Source organism: Protopterus annectens, chromosome 10.part0 (genome assembly GCF_019279795.1).
Source record: "Protopterus annectens isolate FY-2018-M chromosome 10.part0, PAN1.0, whole genome shotgun sequence".
Lineage (NCBI taxonomy): Eukaryota > Metazoa > Chordata > Ceratodontiformes > Protopteridae > Protopterus > Protopterus annectens.
This window is the reverse complement of record NC_056744.1, coordinates 1272857917-1272873245: the sequence shown is the minus strand read 5'-3', so window position 1 is coordinate 1272873245 and position 15329 is coordinate 1272857917. Positions and strand designations below refer to the sequence as shown.

Below are 15329 nucleotides of genomic sequence, written 5' to 3'. Positions count from 1 at the left end.
GCACCATGTTAACACCATGAAACCTTACCATGATTGGGAGGCCCTGGTGCTAAGTATCTGCAGTAAAAGGCAGGAGGAGTCTGAGGGGGATCTACAGCTACAGAGAGCCAGCCAGCAAAATCCCAGATTACTTGATGGAGCCTAGGGTTGCAGGTATATGACAGCACAGTGCAGCACAATACTGGAGTCAGTAATGCAAAGGCAGCTGGAATGTCAAGACAGGGAATGGGGGGTAGTGTATTCCCAGATAGGCTCAGGCTCATCCTCATCCTCTCAAGCAACTTTTCTCAAGGGTTACTTGAAAAACTAGCTTGGGTCTTTGGGGGGTATCACAAAAGGAAATATTGCTAGCCCAGATATCTGGAATTTTGTAAATAATTATCTGTCATTTGTGAATATTAATATGATTTATATAGAAGCGTAACACAAGGAGACACTGTCAGCCAGCTATCTGGACTTTTGCAAATAATTATATGTCAGTTGTGAATGTCAACATGATTCATATGCTTGTGTTGCATTTGCATTAGAAATGAATGTTATGTGTATATCAAACTGCTTGTACAGTAGTGTGTGTGAAAAGGGTTTGTACAGTGCTGAGCTTAGAGGTGTGACTACAGTGTACCCTGCTGGATTAGAACAGAAATGTATATACACTATTGCAACTGTTTGGATGTATGTATTTTGACAGTGGAGGCTGGAACACAAGAGGTTAATTTCCGAAAAATAGCTGAAATTTTAAATTACTTTATGACAGCCAGAGGCAGGATGGCTACACTAGGAAGTTCTCTATGCTACCTTGAAAGAGAAAGAAATACTAGGCTTGAGATGTGAAAGTGTTTTATTGTTTTACAACTTCCACCATTTGTCTTAGATCCAAGAAGAGCCCCTTGTTTATGTATTTTTACAAGTAGATGCTAAATGCTGTTGTTTTTGAGCCTGGGAACTGAAGTCAGATGACAAGAAATGATGTCATGCTGCAAGTATCCCAGCAGCAATATTTGTGATATTAACTTAAGAACTCCGAGAGAGAGTTTGAGCATTTTGTATTTTATCTTTGACCTGACAGCATCAGCTGGAAGACCCACTCACCACATCTGTCTTGCCTTGCTATAAGTGTACTAGGGTACAGTATAATTATTTTAGATATAGACAGGAATATAGTTGAACTTAGTTTAGATGTTTTTCTTTATTTATTCAAGACTGTCCTGCAATGTTGTTTGAAATATTTCCTGTGATTTTGAACTCTGATGTAACTTTTATTATTAAATATATTTAAAACTATCACTGTGGCCGATATCTGTGAGACATATTTCAGTTCTGGGAGTACTTCATATTTATTTGGTGACACTGTGAGCCACTCCTAATAGCCTTGCTCTTGGTCAAACAACCATTTGGGTTAACAGTAACATTACACATTAAGACTGGACATCCTTTGTTAAGGGCCTTAAAGTAGCTAAGAAGTGGCTGGTAGCAGTCAAAACTATGGTCTGGGCAGAAAGGGGCATAGCTAGTAAACTGTGCCAGCCTTTCCCAGGTGTGTGTGTGTGTGTGTGTGTGTGTGTGTGTGTGTGTGTGTGTGTAAATCAAACCTCAAAATAGTGTGTTGTCAGCTACTTGGGAAGGGATACGAAGCACTGGTTGGACAGAGAGAGTGCTGGAGGTCTTGGCTTGGCCACTCAGCTGAGATCTCAACTCTATAGCTGTGGCAGTGGGAAGTCTTATTGGGGATCTGGAGAAACCAGCCCCAGACTGACTGTGGTCTCTGTGTGCTCTTAAGGGAAATTGCACTTTACTGTGTGTGTACTTGTCATCCTCCCAGTGTATATGTCTCCCAGTGATGAGGACTGAGGCTCCTTGATTCCTGGGCCAGTGGTGGGGCATCACACAAGTATATATGCATCACATCACATAATATATAATTTTGGAAAGTGAGAGGATGCCTGAGGAATGGAGAAGTGTTTTGGTACCAGATTTTAAGAATAAGGGTGATGTGCAGACCTGTAGTAACTACAGAGGGATTAAACTGATCAGTCACAGCATGAAGTTATGGGAAAGAGTAGTGGGAGCTAGGTTAAGAAGGGACGTAATGATTAGTGATCAGCAGTATGGTTTCATGCCGGGAAAGAGCACTACAGACGCAAAGTTTACTCTGAGAGTGTTGGAGAAGTACAGAGAATTGCATTGTGTTTTTGTAGACTTAGAGAAAGCATATGACAGGGTGCCTACAGAGGAGTTGTGGTATTGTATGAGGAAGTCGGGAGTGTCAGAAAAGTATGTAAGAGTGGTACAGGATATGTACGAGGGTAGTGTGACAGCGGTGAGGTCTGCAGTGGGAGTGACAGATGCGTTTAAGGTGGAGGTGGGATTACATCAAGGATCAGCTCTGAGCCCTTTCTTATTTGCACTGGTGATGGACAGGTTGACAGTTGAGATCAGACAGAGTCCCTGTGGACTATGATGTTTGTGATCTGTAATGAGAGTAGGGAACAGGTGGAGGAGACCCTCGAGAGATGGAGATATGCTCTAGAGAGAAGAGGAATGAAGGTCAGCAGGACTAAGACAGAATATATGTGTGTGAATGAGAGGAATGATGGTGAGTGTGGAAGAGAGGTGAAGAAGAGAGTACTGGCATGATCGATTGGGTGGAGAAGAGAGTGTCAGGAGTGATTTGTGACAGACGAGTACCAGTAAGTGTGAAAAGGAAAGTCTACAAGAGGGTAGTCAGACCAACTATGCTATATGGGTTGGAGACAGTGGCACTGACAAAAAGGCAGGAGCTAGAGATGGATGTGGCAGAGTTAAAGATGTTAAGGTTTGCACTGGGTGTGACGAGGGTGGACAGGATTAGGAATAAGTATATTAGAGGGTCAGCCCAGGTTGGAAGGTTTGGAGACAAAGCCAGAGAGACAAGATTACGTTGGTTTGGACATGTGCTGAGGAGGGATGCTGAGTATATTGGGAAAAGGATGCTAAGGATGAAGCTACCAGTTAACAGGAAAAGAAGAAGGCCCAAGATAAGGTTTATGGATGTGGGGAGAGAGGACATGCAGGTGGTTGGTGTGACAGAGCAAGATGCAGAGGTAAGGAAGAAATGGAAACAGATGATCCGCTGTGGCGACCCCTAATGGAACAGCCGAAAGATGATGATGATCACACGTCCATACAAATACACAATCATATGTTCAAAGCTCATGAAATCAAACAATAATGTACCCAAAAAGAAAATGGCAAAGCAAAAACTATACAAATCCAATTTTTACTCTGTGACAAGACCTTCAACCCCACATCTCCTCCTGCTATATATCAGCAACCTCGCTTCCCCACTCTACTAACTTCTAAAAAACAAATACCAGCACACATCTCTATATTGTCCAGAATTCTGCAGTGTCTCTGATTTTGCCTCATAATCTTGTCTAATCCATCAAAATAAATTATATGTTTGCTGACAATTACAGTGAGTCAATTTTTAACTTTGTAAGTGAATTACTTTCTCCAAGGTTCATTTATTTACTTTAAGTTCTGCTGGCTAATTTTCCTACTTCTGAGTCACTTGGACTGTGAAAAGCAAGGGACAATAAAAAAACAGATCCAGTGTAAACATCTGTATAACAACACTCAAAGAGATAGAGCAGATAATCTGCAGAACCATGGCAATGATAACCTTCATGACTGAATAGATTTCTTTAAAGGCTTTGAAAAATTGCCAGGATAAAGTAACACACAAATTCTGATGGTATGCCAGTAATATATGCTCACTCTTGAGAGCTGCTGGTGCTTTCATGTGAAGAAGCAAGAACTAAAGTGAAGAAAATCATAGCACAGCTGTCATGTAGAGTTAAAAACTATAAACAGCATGGTCCCTCGTTTTCAGAGATTAGAGTTGCAGATACGCTGAACTGCAAAATCTGAATAAGGCAGTTTAAAAAAAATAAACACATACTATCCATTGCTTACCCTGAGGAAGCGGTTTTAAACCTGCCACATCAGTCCTTTTTGGTACTAGATGCAAACCATTATTTGTCAACAGTTTTGCTTTTTATGAATCATTAAAATTCCTTAAGTCTTCCACTTGGTATTTCACTAAAACCTGATTTATTCCAAAATGCTGCTGGACCAGAAACTGAAGGTTTGTAAGATGACTTAAGCACTACTAATGATCCACTAGCATGGGTCAAACACAAGCACTCAAGACAGCAGACATATACAGCTGCTGAAACAATAAGATGGTGTAATTATTAACGAAGTAAGAGTAAATGTAAAATAAAAGTTACAATTCTGAAACACAAGAGTAAACTTCTGACATCAGAGGGACTGAAAAAGGATGGAGCAGTTGTATAAATGCCAAACAGAGAAAATAAGCAAGCAGTGCAGAGGCTTGAAATGAAGCAGTTTCTTGAAAATATGTACCATTTCCTTACCGGTGACAATGGCCATTTTGCCAGACTGTAATGTCCCCAACCAGGTCAAGCCCAAAGGCTAAATAGTTAGTGTAGGACTGGTATTTAGGCAAACATGTGCACACTTAATTGCAGAATTTCTCATCACCCCACTGCAGTACAGCTGTAGAGTTTACCAAGTTGGAGGAAGGACCTTGTCACTAAATGGGCACATTGCAAAAGTGCGATCATTTACATGTGCATTTGGAAAAAGGTGCTTGATCTCATCTGATCAAGTCGATTTTTTTTTTGGTAAATTGTGCATCATTCTAACATAAAGCTGCTTACATCCAATATGTCAGTGGTAACTATGTTTAAAGAAAGCTATTAGGAGTAAAATGTAACCTGATAAGAGCACTATGAATAGAAAAAGAAATTTGAATTATTTAACAAACATGTTAAAGAAGATCCAGCATTAAAACTTTCTATAAATAAGTCACTTGTGCTGGACGTAGACCTCCCTCAAATTCATATTGCTACCAAACAGGTCAGCTGGCGACTACTGAATTACAGATATTAAAAATACTTATATATATGGTTATCATTTGACTAGTCGATCAAGGCTACCCATCAACCTATGTATTGTTGACCCATGTTGGTTGACACTGCATATGGGCAACAGATATGTGATAAAGTAGGATTACCAAGGAAGAAAAATATGCCCCTTCCCTCAGGAATCGTGCAATCTTGGAGTCAATATATATAATTAGCACTAGGTCTGGGGTGCAAGGGGTACTGACCACCTGCATTATTTATTATTATTTTTTTAAATATAGAATGTTCTGAGGAGTAACCTTGGCGGTGCTCAGACAGTCAGACAGGTATCGACATTAGTGTTTCAATGTTAATGTTGATTCAGTGAAGGTCATTACTCCATATGTGCATAATATACACACAGATATATATATATATATATATATATATATATCATATATCACACACACACCTTGCAATCAAAGGGACAAAAGGAAGAACTACACAAACAGTGAATAACCTTGTATGAAAGCGCTATGAGGAGCGACATCCCAAAGATTTATACTGCACACATATTCCACTGCAGGGACTTGGCTCCCTCATCAGATCAACTGTTTGCAGGCAGACATCAGGAAAGCAAGTAATCTACTTCAGCTACATTACTGACACCTGGAAAATCAACATAAAATAAAGGAAATACTAGAATGAAATCTATTAACAGAAACTGCAGAAGAGTACTACACAAAGGTTGGTAACAGGGTTTGTTTGTGTCTTTTGGCTTTTCCCGGTTAGGGTTCCCACAGCGGAAGTCTGGTCCGCTAATGATTGATAGTGGATTTTTACGTACTGGGTTACCAGCCCTGACGCACAACCTCCAACGAAGGCAAGCCCCATTCACTTATGCCTCCACACAGAAGACGCTCTAGCTGAGAATCTAACGGGCCAACGTCTTGCTATGAGGCGACAATGTAACAGGGTAAAAATGCAAAAACACAGGAAAGTCTGTCCACAGCCTGAAGCTGAAACAGTTAGCAAAGCCGCTCAAGATTCAGTGTTGCTCATGTGGAAGATGGAAGGCTGTACAAGACTCATGCATGAAAGTTCTAAAATTATGAGCAACCAGAAGTATCAGAACCAGTCCTGTTTCAAGCAAACTTTGAAAACAATAACGGTGATGAGAGTTGCATAGACAGACTTCTGAGGTTGTCTCCAAGGGTAGTTGTAAACACAGCAAGAACTGTCTCAAAGGAAGACCAAATGGCCCTATTACATACTCTTAGAATCAGAAGACGACTGAAATAACCAGACAGATCTAGGGCCAATTCAGAATTAAAATAAAATAAATAATAAAAAAAAAAAAAAAACAGACCAAGTTAAAATTACTCTAAGGACCAAAATAACATGTTTAAAATGGTTTCTGAATGTGTACATATTAAATAGCCCATACTGTGTTAATATTAAAATGTCCACTATCCTCAAATAATCTTCCACACATAAGGAAGTAGCCAGGTTGGACAAAAGAGAGTGAGAGAGATGAAAATAACTAGAAGGATCTTCTACATATGGTCTGTTCCCTATCGTTTGTAAAAGCAATAGGGCTGCAAGATAAAGGAAATCAGAAATGGATGCAGCTGAAAAAGACGAGACTGGTATGGCCTCAATTTCACAGGTGTACACAACTAACTTAAAGGGACGATTCTAGTCCATAAATGGCTGGCTACATAGTGTGTACAGAGCTGAATATAATGGCAGATATGATTAATGCCTGGGATAAGGATATGATCTGCATGAGTGATGAAAATAGATATTTCAAAAATATACTTTACAGAAATCACATTACACACTGGATGGACAACAAACCAGCTCCAGACAGACTGAGGTCTCTTAAATGCACATGTCCTACCAAAACAAATCCTCAGGAACCTTATAGAGACCATCAGGTTTTTTTTAGGAGCAGGAGGCTGAGAATCAGGAGACTTGGAAGCAGCAATGAAAGTTGTCTAACAAGGCAGCCAAAACAAGAGGAACTGCCACAGAGTATCCACCTGAAGCAACTCATAACATCTCCTCTGAATATAAGACACTTGAGAAGAATTCCACCTAAAGTATTCCATCATCCTACCAATTGTGTTCCCACCAAAGGGCAATTCCTCAAAAGGAGACTCAAGAGCTAACACTCCAACACATCAGAACCACAAGCCAAAGAGGAAGGCATCTGTGAAGAATAGGACAATGCCCCCTCATCAGTCACTGAATCCTCATCTGCCGAATCCAGTTCACTAAGCTTTTTAGAAGGGGTACAGATACCAAAACTCATTGAGGAGGCTTCAGGGACTTCAAGTTAGAAAAAAAGTCCCGAATAAACTCTCGCCATTCCCTTTGAGGCTCCTTAGGGCACACTGAAAGATGCTTCATTTTTTGTCTTTTCTTAGAAAGGACATCAGCCCTAACAAATACTAGAGATTCCAATCCTTGGTGAGATTGGAATAACAGAACCAGGAACTTCCTCCCTGACCAACATCCACAGAATCCCTCTAGGACCCGACGAGACAATCAACTGCAGTTCCTCCTCGATGTCTGGAGTACATGCTTGTAGAGCCACAGACGACATGTGAAAAAATGGATCCATGCTGGCCTTCAATGGGGTCGTGGCACAGGAATCCTATGCAGATGCCGAATGACCTATAGAGAGAACACCTACTTATAGAGGATGGCCCGTGGAGGCTGTGCAGCTAAATAATCCATCTGAAATTTCTTGGCCTTCTTACCTAGCAGGAGTATCTCAGGATTAAAGGATTCTACCATGGTACCCTGGGTTAACTGTTAAAGCCGTTAGCTTTCCAGACAAATGGCTTCAAAGTGTCTTAGGCACAAACGCTTTGCACCAAGTGCAAAAGGTATGGTTGTGGGAAGTAAAAAAAACTGTGACAATACTTATGGGGAATCTGCTGTACACACTGACGTGACAATCCTTATTCCTAATCCTAATCCCTTCCCAACAGGGCACTTATCTGGGTGCTAGGTATTCAGCACAGCAACAAAGCGTTCAGACCAACTAGCAATAATAGAGTTCAAAGTGGCAGCAAAGAAGTTCTAGGTAGCTGCGCCCATACATCCCTTTTATGCCCTACGTTCTGTGCAGGGAGCATAACTATGACATACTGTGTACAAGATTAGGCTTTGATATACTGGTCAGATGAAGGGCTGCCCTGGGCAGGAGATCTCTTCTGTTTAGAATACTATAACTATGATAAAGAATGACATTATAAGTTACAATACTGCAGTAGATATCTGTGAACAACAAAAATGAATACTTTGGACTGATGCCGAAGAACAAGTTCAGGTGGAATGACAAAGTATTGCAGACATATATGGTTAAATGAGAGAGAGGTGATATAAGAGACACTTGTATTTTCAAACAGAGCAAAGGGCAGGAGGCAGACAATTGCATATAGTGACATCAGGATGCAGTGAAATACCAAATAGTAAATAAACACATTTTGGTGTTTACAGTTAAGGTATTACCATGGGGTTGAAGCAGGAGCATAGCCAGATGTTCATATTCTTCAAGTTCTTTTTTTTCCAAAGTTTGGAGAGAAAGCAGGAGTAGATTGAGTCACCAGCAGTATTATTAGATTTGGTAGAGAGTGAAAGCGATGTATTTTAATAGCATAGTTCCCCTGGCCATAGAATAATAATTTGTGGTGTTTTGTAGTGCTGGAGAGTTTTCTGGTTTGTATTTTAAATTATTTGCTTTAAATAGCTTTGAGTAGATATTAGAGCTCTAACCAGTATTTTTGTTTTAAGGCTTTGCAATAGTGATTATTTTCTTGGTAGACTAGTGGTAAAACTAACAACTTTGTATAATAGCTGTCTAGTTTCCTTTTTTGGGTGCTATGATGGTATTTTAATATTTGATCTATTCCAGTAGTTTTATTGTCGTGCCTTTTATGTTCTGGGGTTATTTTCAGAAATTATCCCGAAAGATTGTTTTTTGTCTGGGAAATGGTTTTGGGTGAAGGGTATTAGTTTATCTGCATACTGTAACTTGGTCGTGTGCTTGGTCGCTGTGTAAAGATAACTAATAAACTGAGTAAGAAGGGACCAAGTACTGAACTCTGTGAGACTTCAATGAAGCAGGTAGGAAAGGTGAAAAATCCTGGAGCTATTTTACCACATACTGTCTCTTTGTGAGACTGCTATGGAGTCACAACAGAGCAAAGTATCAAATGCTTTTGATGGTATCATCCGTTGTCCTTGACGTTGGTGGTCAGAATTTTTGAGTTTTATGGTGTTTGTGAAACTTGAGAAGGATGGCTGTGATATGTTTGGGAAGAAAACTATGGTGGGTGTAAGACAGGAGAGGATTACTGAATTTGTGAATGGATACATTTTTCAGGATTTTTGATACAGGTGCTAAGAGACCTACAGGTCTACATTTGCTGGAATTCTGGAAAAGTGTTATTTTATCTTACATTTGATTAGACAAGTCATGGAAACAGTTAACTAAGTTGCCAAAATTTCTCTTGGTGTGTGTCCCATTTGTGCAGGATTATAACACTTTTTCCAGAGGCCTGTAACATAGTTTATAAGAATAGAGACAAGTAGTTAAGGGTCTCTGACGCCATTTTCTGGTACTCAGCAGGTAAACTGTCTGCTGCTAAGGTGGTTGACTTTAATGTGAGCAATAATTCGATTTTGACTGTTGGGGCAGGCCAAGTTCCAAGTTTATTTGTGAAAATGGAAGGAGTATCCTAGAGTACTTCTACTGCTCTCACTTTCTCCATACAACTACTTTTCTACATACTAATATCATGTAGTTTCCAGCTAATTTATCCCCATCTTTTCCTTCATACCATACAACTCGTTCAAAACCACAACCCACTGTCTTACCAACCTTTTCCTGCTTCGCCATGCAATTATTTCCGCTTTCTTGTTTCTCCATACTAACCACAAGACAGTTTTCCTATTAGTTCATATATCCCAGCCGAAAATATGCCCTAACCACTTAACTTTCCTGCAATCTCTCTCATTTATTTTACAATTAGCAGCAAACACTTCTTCAATTAGTCCTGAGAGATTGATAATGTTAGAGCAGCAGTGCTTCAATTGAACAGCCTCAATTTTTTGGGGCATAGTAATAACTACATGATAAATTTTACTAGGTCAAATGTTGATAGCATTTATTTGTGTTTATCTAGACCTACAAACTGTAAAAGCATCTGTACTGACCTCAGGGTACAAAGGAGTTTTGAAGTCTATTTCAACCTCATTGTTTAAATGTACTTTACTTAAAAAAAATTACCAAAAACTCTGACACAGAAACAATGGGGCTCAAGTCGAGATAACCCAAGCCCCACACACGTCATCCATCGTTAGTGCCCAAAGTTTTGTTTTATGAATATTCAAAGTGTCGTGGCACTGTACACTTTGAATACTCACCTACATTTATTGTTTTACAATGTAACTGTGATGGAAACTGGAATAGTGTATTCCAATGAAGGAGGTTTGACATGGATGTTTCTGACTGGGTGGATTCCACCTTAGGTCCCGCAACTTAATCTGCACTTCATTGACTTTACCAAGTTCTGAAGTATTTACAGATCAAAGTCACATCTTACTTCTGCATGTATGCTTTCGGTTTGGATGAGTATGTGCTTCTGATTCCTGTGGCTGCTAGGTACCACATCTCAGTCTTATCACAATCTGCAGCTTACTTGCTTGATTGCTAATTTACTTATTGTTTTATAGCTTGATGGAGTATGACAGATTTGGGCTGTATTTACTTCTGTTTAGGTGCAGTCTATCTCAGTCCCCCCCCCCCCCCATGGGACAGCTGATTGTGACAAATGGCAAATTGTGTAACATGCAAACAGACTTGTGTGCAGCACTGCCAAATGCAATGAAGATAAGTGTATCTATTTTTAAAAATGAAAGTATGTGGACTACAGAAAATGAAATATATGCATTTACTCACAGTGCCACTAAGCAGCATGGAATATTTCTTAACCCACATTAGTTTTTTTTTTCTTTTACAACAACCAAAACAAGTTTTTTTTTTTTACAACCAAAATGAGTGAGACAGCTGATGAAGGTGCATTTTGAATAGCATCATCCAGTGTACACTAGCTAGGTATCAGATATACCACTGCGACTTTTACTTTGAATTGCAGAATGAGGATAATTTCCCTTTCATGTTTTTATAAATATTTTGTTTGCTAAACTTGTCAAACTGGTTCACAGGCTGGGCAGTACAAGCAAAACCATTACACTTTGCATTGCTGATTTTTGCTTTCTTGATCTTCCGACAGCCTGATAATTTATCAACACAGAGATTAAACTAGCAATGGTTTAGCAGGCAGAGATATCAACATACTTGTATGAAGTAGATTTGAATTATATAAACCAAATATGATGCTGTGAGGGCCCCCATGCTGGGTCAGTAGTCATGGAGCCTGGAGCCTGAATCCGGAGAAGGGCTTTCACTTGGAATACAAATGGATTACACTCAGTATTTCCAGATGCAGACCTCTCTGTATCAAGCACAATTTCTCTTAAGAGCACCCAGGGAACACACTCAGTCCGGGGGCTGGTTCCTCTCTACATCTGTCCAGACCCCCAATAAGACTCCCCACTGGCATAGCTCAGAGTAGAGTCCTTAGCTGGAGTTCCAAGCCAAGTCATCCCACACCCTCTCTGTTAAACTAGTGTTTTGTGTCCCTGCTCTAGGCAGCTGACACACACACTCTTGAGATGAGATTGGATTTGCACAAACACACACCTGGGCAAGGCTGGTGGAGATTCATCTGCTGTGCCCTCTTCAGCCCAGACTATAAGGTAGTCATCACTACAAAAAGAACCCCTGCCAGCTACTGTACCCAATGATACTGAGTGAAGTTAATACAAATGATAATGCTGACCAAACAGCAAGGCTTTCAGAAGTGGCCAGAGTTATCACCAAATAAATATATGCAAATACTCTCACAGCTTAAACATTTTCTAAAAAGGACCACCCATGATAAAAAGCTTAAATAATAAATAATAAAAACAAGAAAATACTAAATATCTATTCACAGTAAACATCAGAATTTCATTCAAAAAGAATATTAAACACAACACCGATGGAAAGTTTCACACAGTTATAGAAAAACAGTATTTAGCTAGTCTCACTATCTATTCCTGATTGACTAAAAGAATCACCCTTCTTACTTACTGAATAGAGCAAGGCAAGATGGGGGAATGGTCCTTGCTGTCAGATCCAAGACAATACAGAATGCTGTTGAGACTTCAGTCTCCTCCAATATTAAAACATTTCTGTACAGAATGACATCACATACATTTGGTCATCTGACACCGTTTCCCACACTATTCCCTCATCACTAGAAGCTACCAGGGTTTAGCACTTATGTGCTACAATACACACAGATAGAGCTTTGCTCAGATGTGGTGCAGTTGCTGGAAGTCATAAAACCACTTCACTCTTCCTACAGGAGATGCCAACTATTCTCTAGCCCATACAAGCAAACCTCACAAACACATTTTCAGCACAAGCATCTTTACAAATCAGATCGATATACAAATGATATACAATTATTTACAAAATTCCAGCTAGCTGTGCTGGCATTTGTTACAAATTCACTGCCCTATTTCTCCTGGCATCTCTGGCAGTACCACCTATCATTACAGATGCCAATATTCCACATTCCAAAGCCATGCAGTAGGTGGATTGGACACCCTAAATTGACCATATGTGTGAGTGTATGATGTGGAAGACAGCCACAACAGGGTTACCACCCAGCAGTATGAACGTTGGCTCTAGATGATTTTCACTGTTTAAGTGACACCACAACCCAAATGGAAAATGGCAGAAGGAGCTGTTGATGGATGAATGGATAGATAACTATTTTTCTTCAGAGTGCATCTGAGATAATAATTATGTGATTTAATCTATGCAGAAAAATATACTTTTGAATCTACTTACACATGATACATAGGCCTGAAGAATATGCATTCACCTTGATGCCTTACTATACATTTGTGATGTCAAAATTGCCATCAAAGAGATTCCTAAGTAATGTAAGAGTGACCACACCCCTTTATTGCGTCAATAAAAGCGGCATGCCTTCAACTGCACAGTCCCACCCTGGGGCTGAACTTTTATTAAGTAAACCCACAACATTCTAGGAGTAGCTACCTAGGGTTACCCTCTGGGCAGTTGCATCCTCAGGGGAGTCAAATGTCCTGAGATTTTAGGAGAAAAACTATTTCCTAAGTTTTCATAAATGGTTGCATAAAAGTTATTTTGTATCTGAAACACCTAAATGTTATACAAAATAGCATAATCAACTCAAATGCTACAGGAATGAACTTTTATCTGGGCAAGGGAGAGAAGTTCTACAGTTTGCACTGACTGGGGGTATGTTTTGCAAAAATATCCCACTTTGGGCATTTAAAAAGGTTGCAACCCCGACTATAGTCAGCAATACAAACCGATACACAGGTACTTTGCCTCAGCAATATAAGTTTATAACCCAATCATGTGACTGAATAACATCCATCTTATTTGTCCTTTGAATCACAACTAAAACCTGACGGTTTTGTATTTGAACATTACCCCAGCAGATGCGCAGTAGCAAGCACCGCCCAAAACGTTTATTTTGAAAAGTGCTTTGAATAAACATGGGAAACCCATCACCAGAAAGACGAGTCAATACAAAGACTTTTCTCCCTTATTTGCTGGTACCAGGGTTTCCAATTCTTTAACGGGGAGGGGGGCGAACGTAGAGTATGCTGCACGTATAAAAACTATTACACAAATTAAAATTCCTATTCTGTAAAGGTGCGGGTGGCGACCTTCTGGGAGGTCTTTTTTTATTGTCCCACTGCCTTAGAATATTGTTTGTTGCGTTACCTTCAGAAAAATGTTTAAAGAAAGGTGGGGCTTGTCCCCCTGCAAAAGCAATTACTGTACAACATTACCACAGAAAGCTGGGGGGGTCCACGGGTTTTGGTTCCGGGGTGCAAAACAGGAATTTGTGGGACTGCGCCCATGCTGCCCCGCTTCTTACCCTACAAGTTACAACACAGTAGTGTCAAAGTGACTAAGCTAGTCAGATTCCGTGGACATGGAGTGGTTTTGACGGTGCACTTACAAATGTAGAAAATAAGGATCACTTTTTTAACCTCCGTTTTACATTTTGTATTCTAAAAGCTGTGATAACTCTAAAGATAACATAAAAAAGCAAGAAGCCTGTGTTACAAATATTCCCCGTGACATTGTATAATCTGCATGGCTTGTCAATCAGCCCCGTCAATCCTGTACGCCCAACCCCTTCCCGCGCGCGGAGGGGTAAAGTTTCAATACAAAGCCAACCTGTATTGGGTTCCGTGCCAGATCTGAGTCGTTGCTGAAAATACTACTCAGCAATGCCCCCACTTTTCAGTTACTAGACTCTCACTTAATTGGCAAGAAGACCGGATGTGTAAAACAAGCGTCTTCTAAGTTACTATATTTCACATAGAATTCAAACAACTTGAAAAGCAAAATACGGTGCATACTCGCAAGTTAACCTTACTATAAAAAGACCATATTAAAATCTTAGTTCAGTAAGCTAGCCCCCTAGCTTCAACAGGCTTGAGTCACGCTGATTACCTGAAAGAACGGACTGCCACCGCTAACTTACAATAAACCAACATGCTAACTTAACTAGAAAACAGCTCGAACTTCTATGACCGTTTTGATCGTGGTCAAACTCCCACAGTTGAAAGGACCCCAATGATGTCATGGGGCGGTGCTAGCTATTTGTGCCTAAAAGTGAACCATCGAAATGCCTGTTTTTTATTTTCACTTTTATAGGTCTTATAAAAAAAAAAAAGTTTTTATTTAATAATTACCAGGAGTCAGGGAATTTTTATACGTAAGTCTGAAGTATAACAGCAATTTACCGATTATGTAAATGGTTTTATTTATTCGAGCCTGGTTATTGTTGCATTCTTTTGATGCGCGGTTCTGTTGCAGAATCTGTTTAGAATTTGTGCAAATAAGTTGTTATGGCGATAGTGTAGTGTACTGGCTCAATTAGTGGGAATATGAATGTGGTAAAATAAATACGCGTTTTCCGGTGAGATGATATCTAAACTTGAATTGGGATTAAATAAGAAAAAAATAATCCTCAAAAATCAGAATCCATTTTTCTCATTTATTTATTTTAGTGGAAGAGACATTAATACATTTTTATTTCATAGCTTAACTAATAAAGACCGTGGTTTCTGTAAGACGAGACGTGTAACCCTTTTCAGTTTTGTCCCCGAGAATCTTAAGACGTTTATATGGTGGGATATGTTAGTAAGGGCGTAGCTAGCCGGGGTACTTTGTTTTACAACGCTACCCCACCAGATGCGGTCTTGCACACAAAACCT

General features: G+C 39.8%; 1 protein-coding gene across 1 annotated transcript in view; it reads right to left on the bottom strand.

The window, feature by feature from the left end:
- Nucleotides 1-14698, bottom strand: part of MRPL55 (mitochondrial ribosomal protein L55) — a 172339-nt gene extending 157641 nt beyond the window's left edge. The window contains exon 1 of the mRNA XM_044085974.1: nt 14563-14698. Within this exon, the coding sequence (XP_043941909.1) occupies nt 14563-14606 (44 nt within the window). The 5' untranslated portion in view covers nt 14607-14698. The remainder of the gene's footprint in view (nt 1-14562) is intronic.
- Nucleotides 14699-15329: the final 631 nt, after the last annotated feature.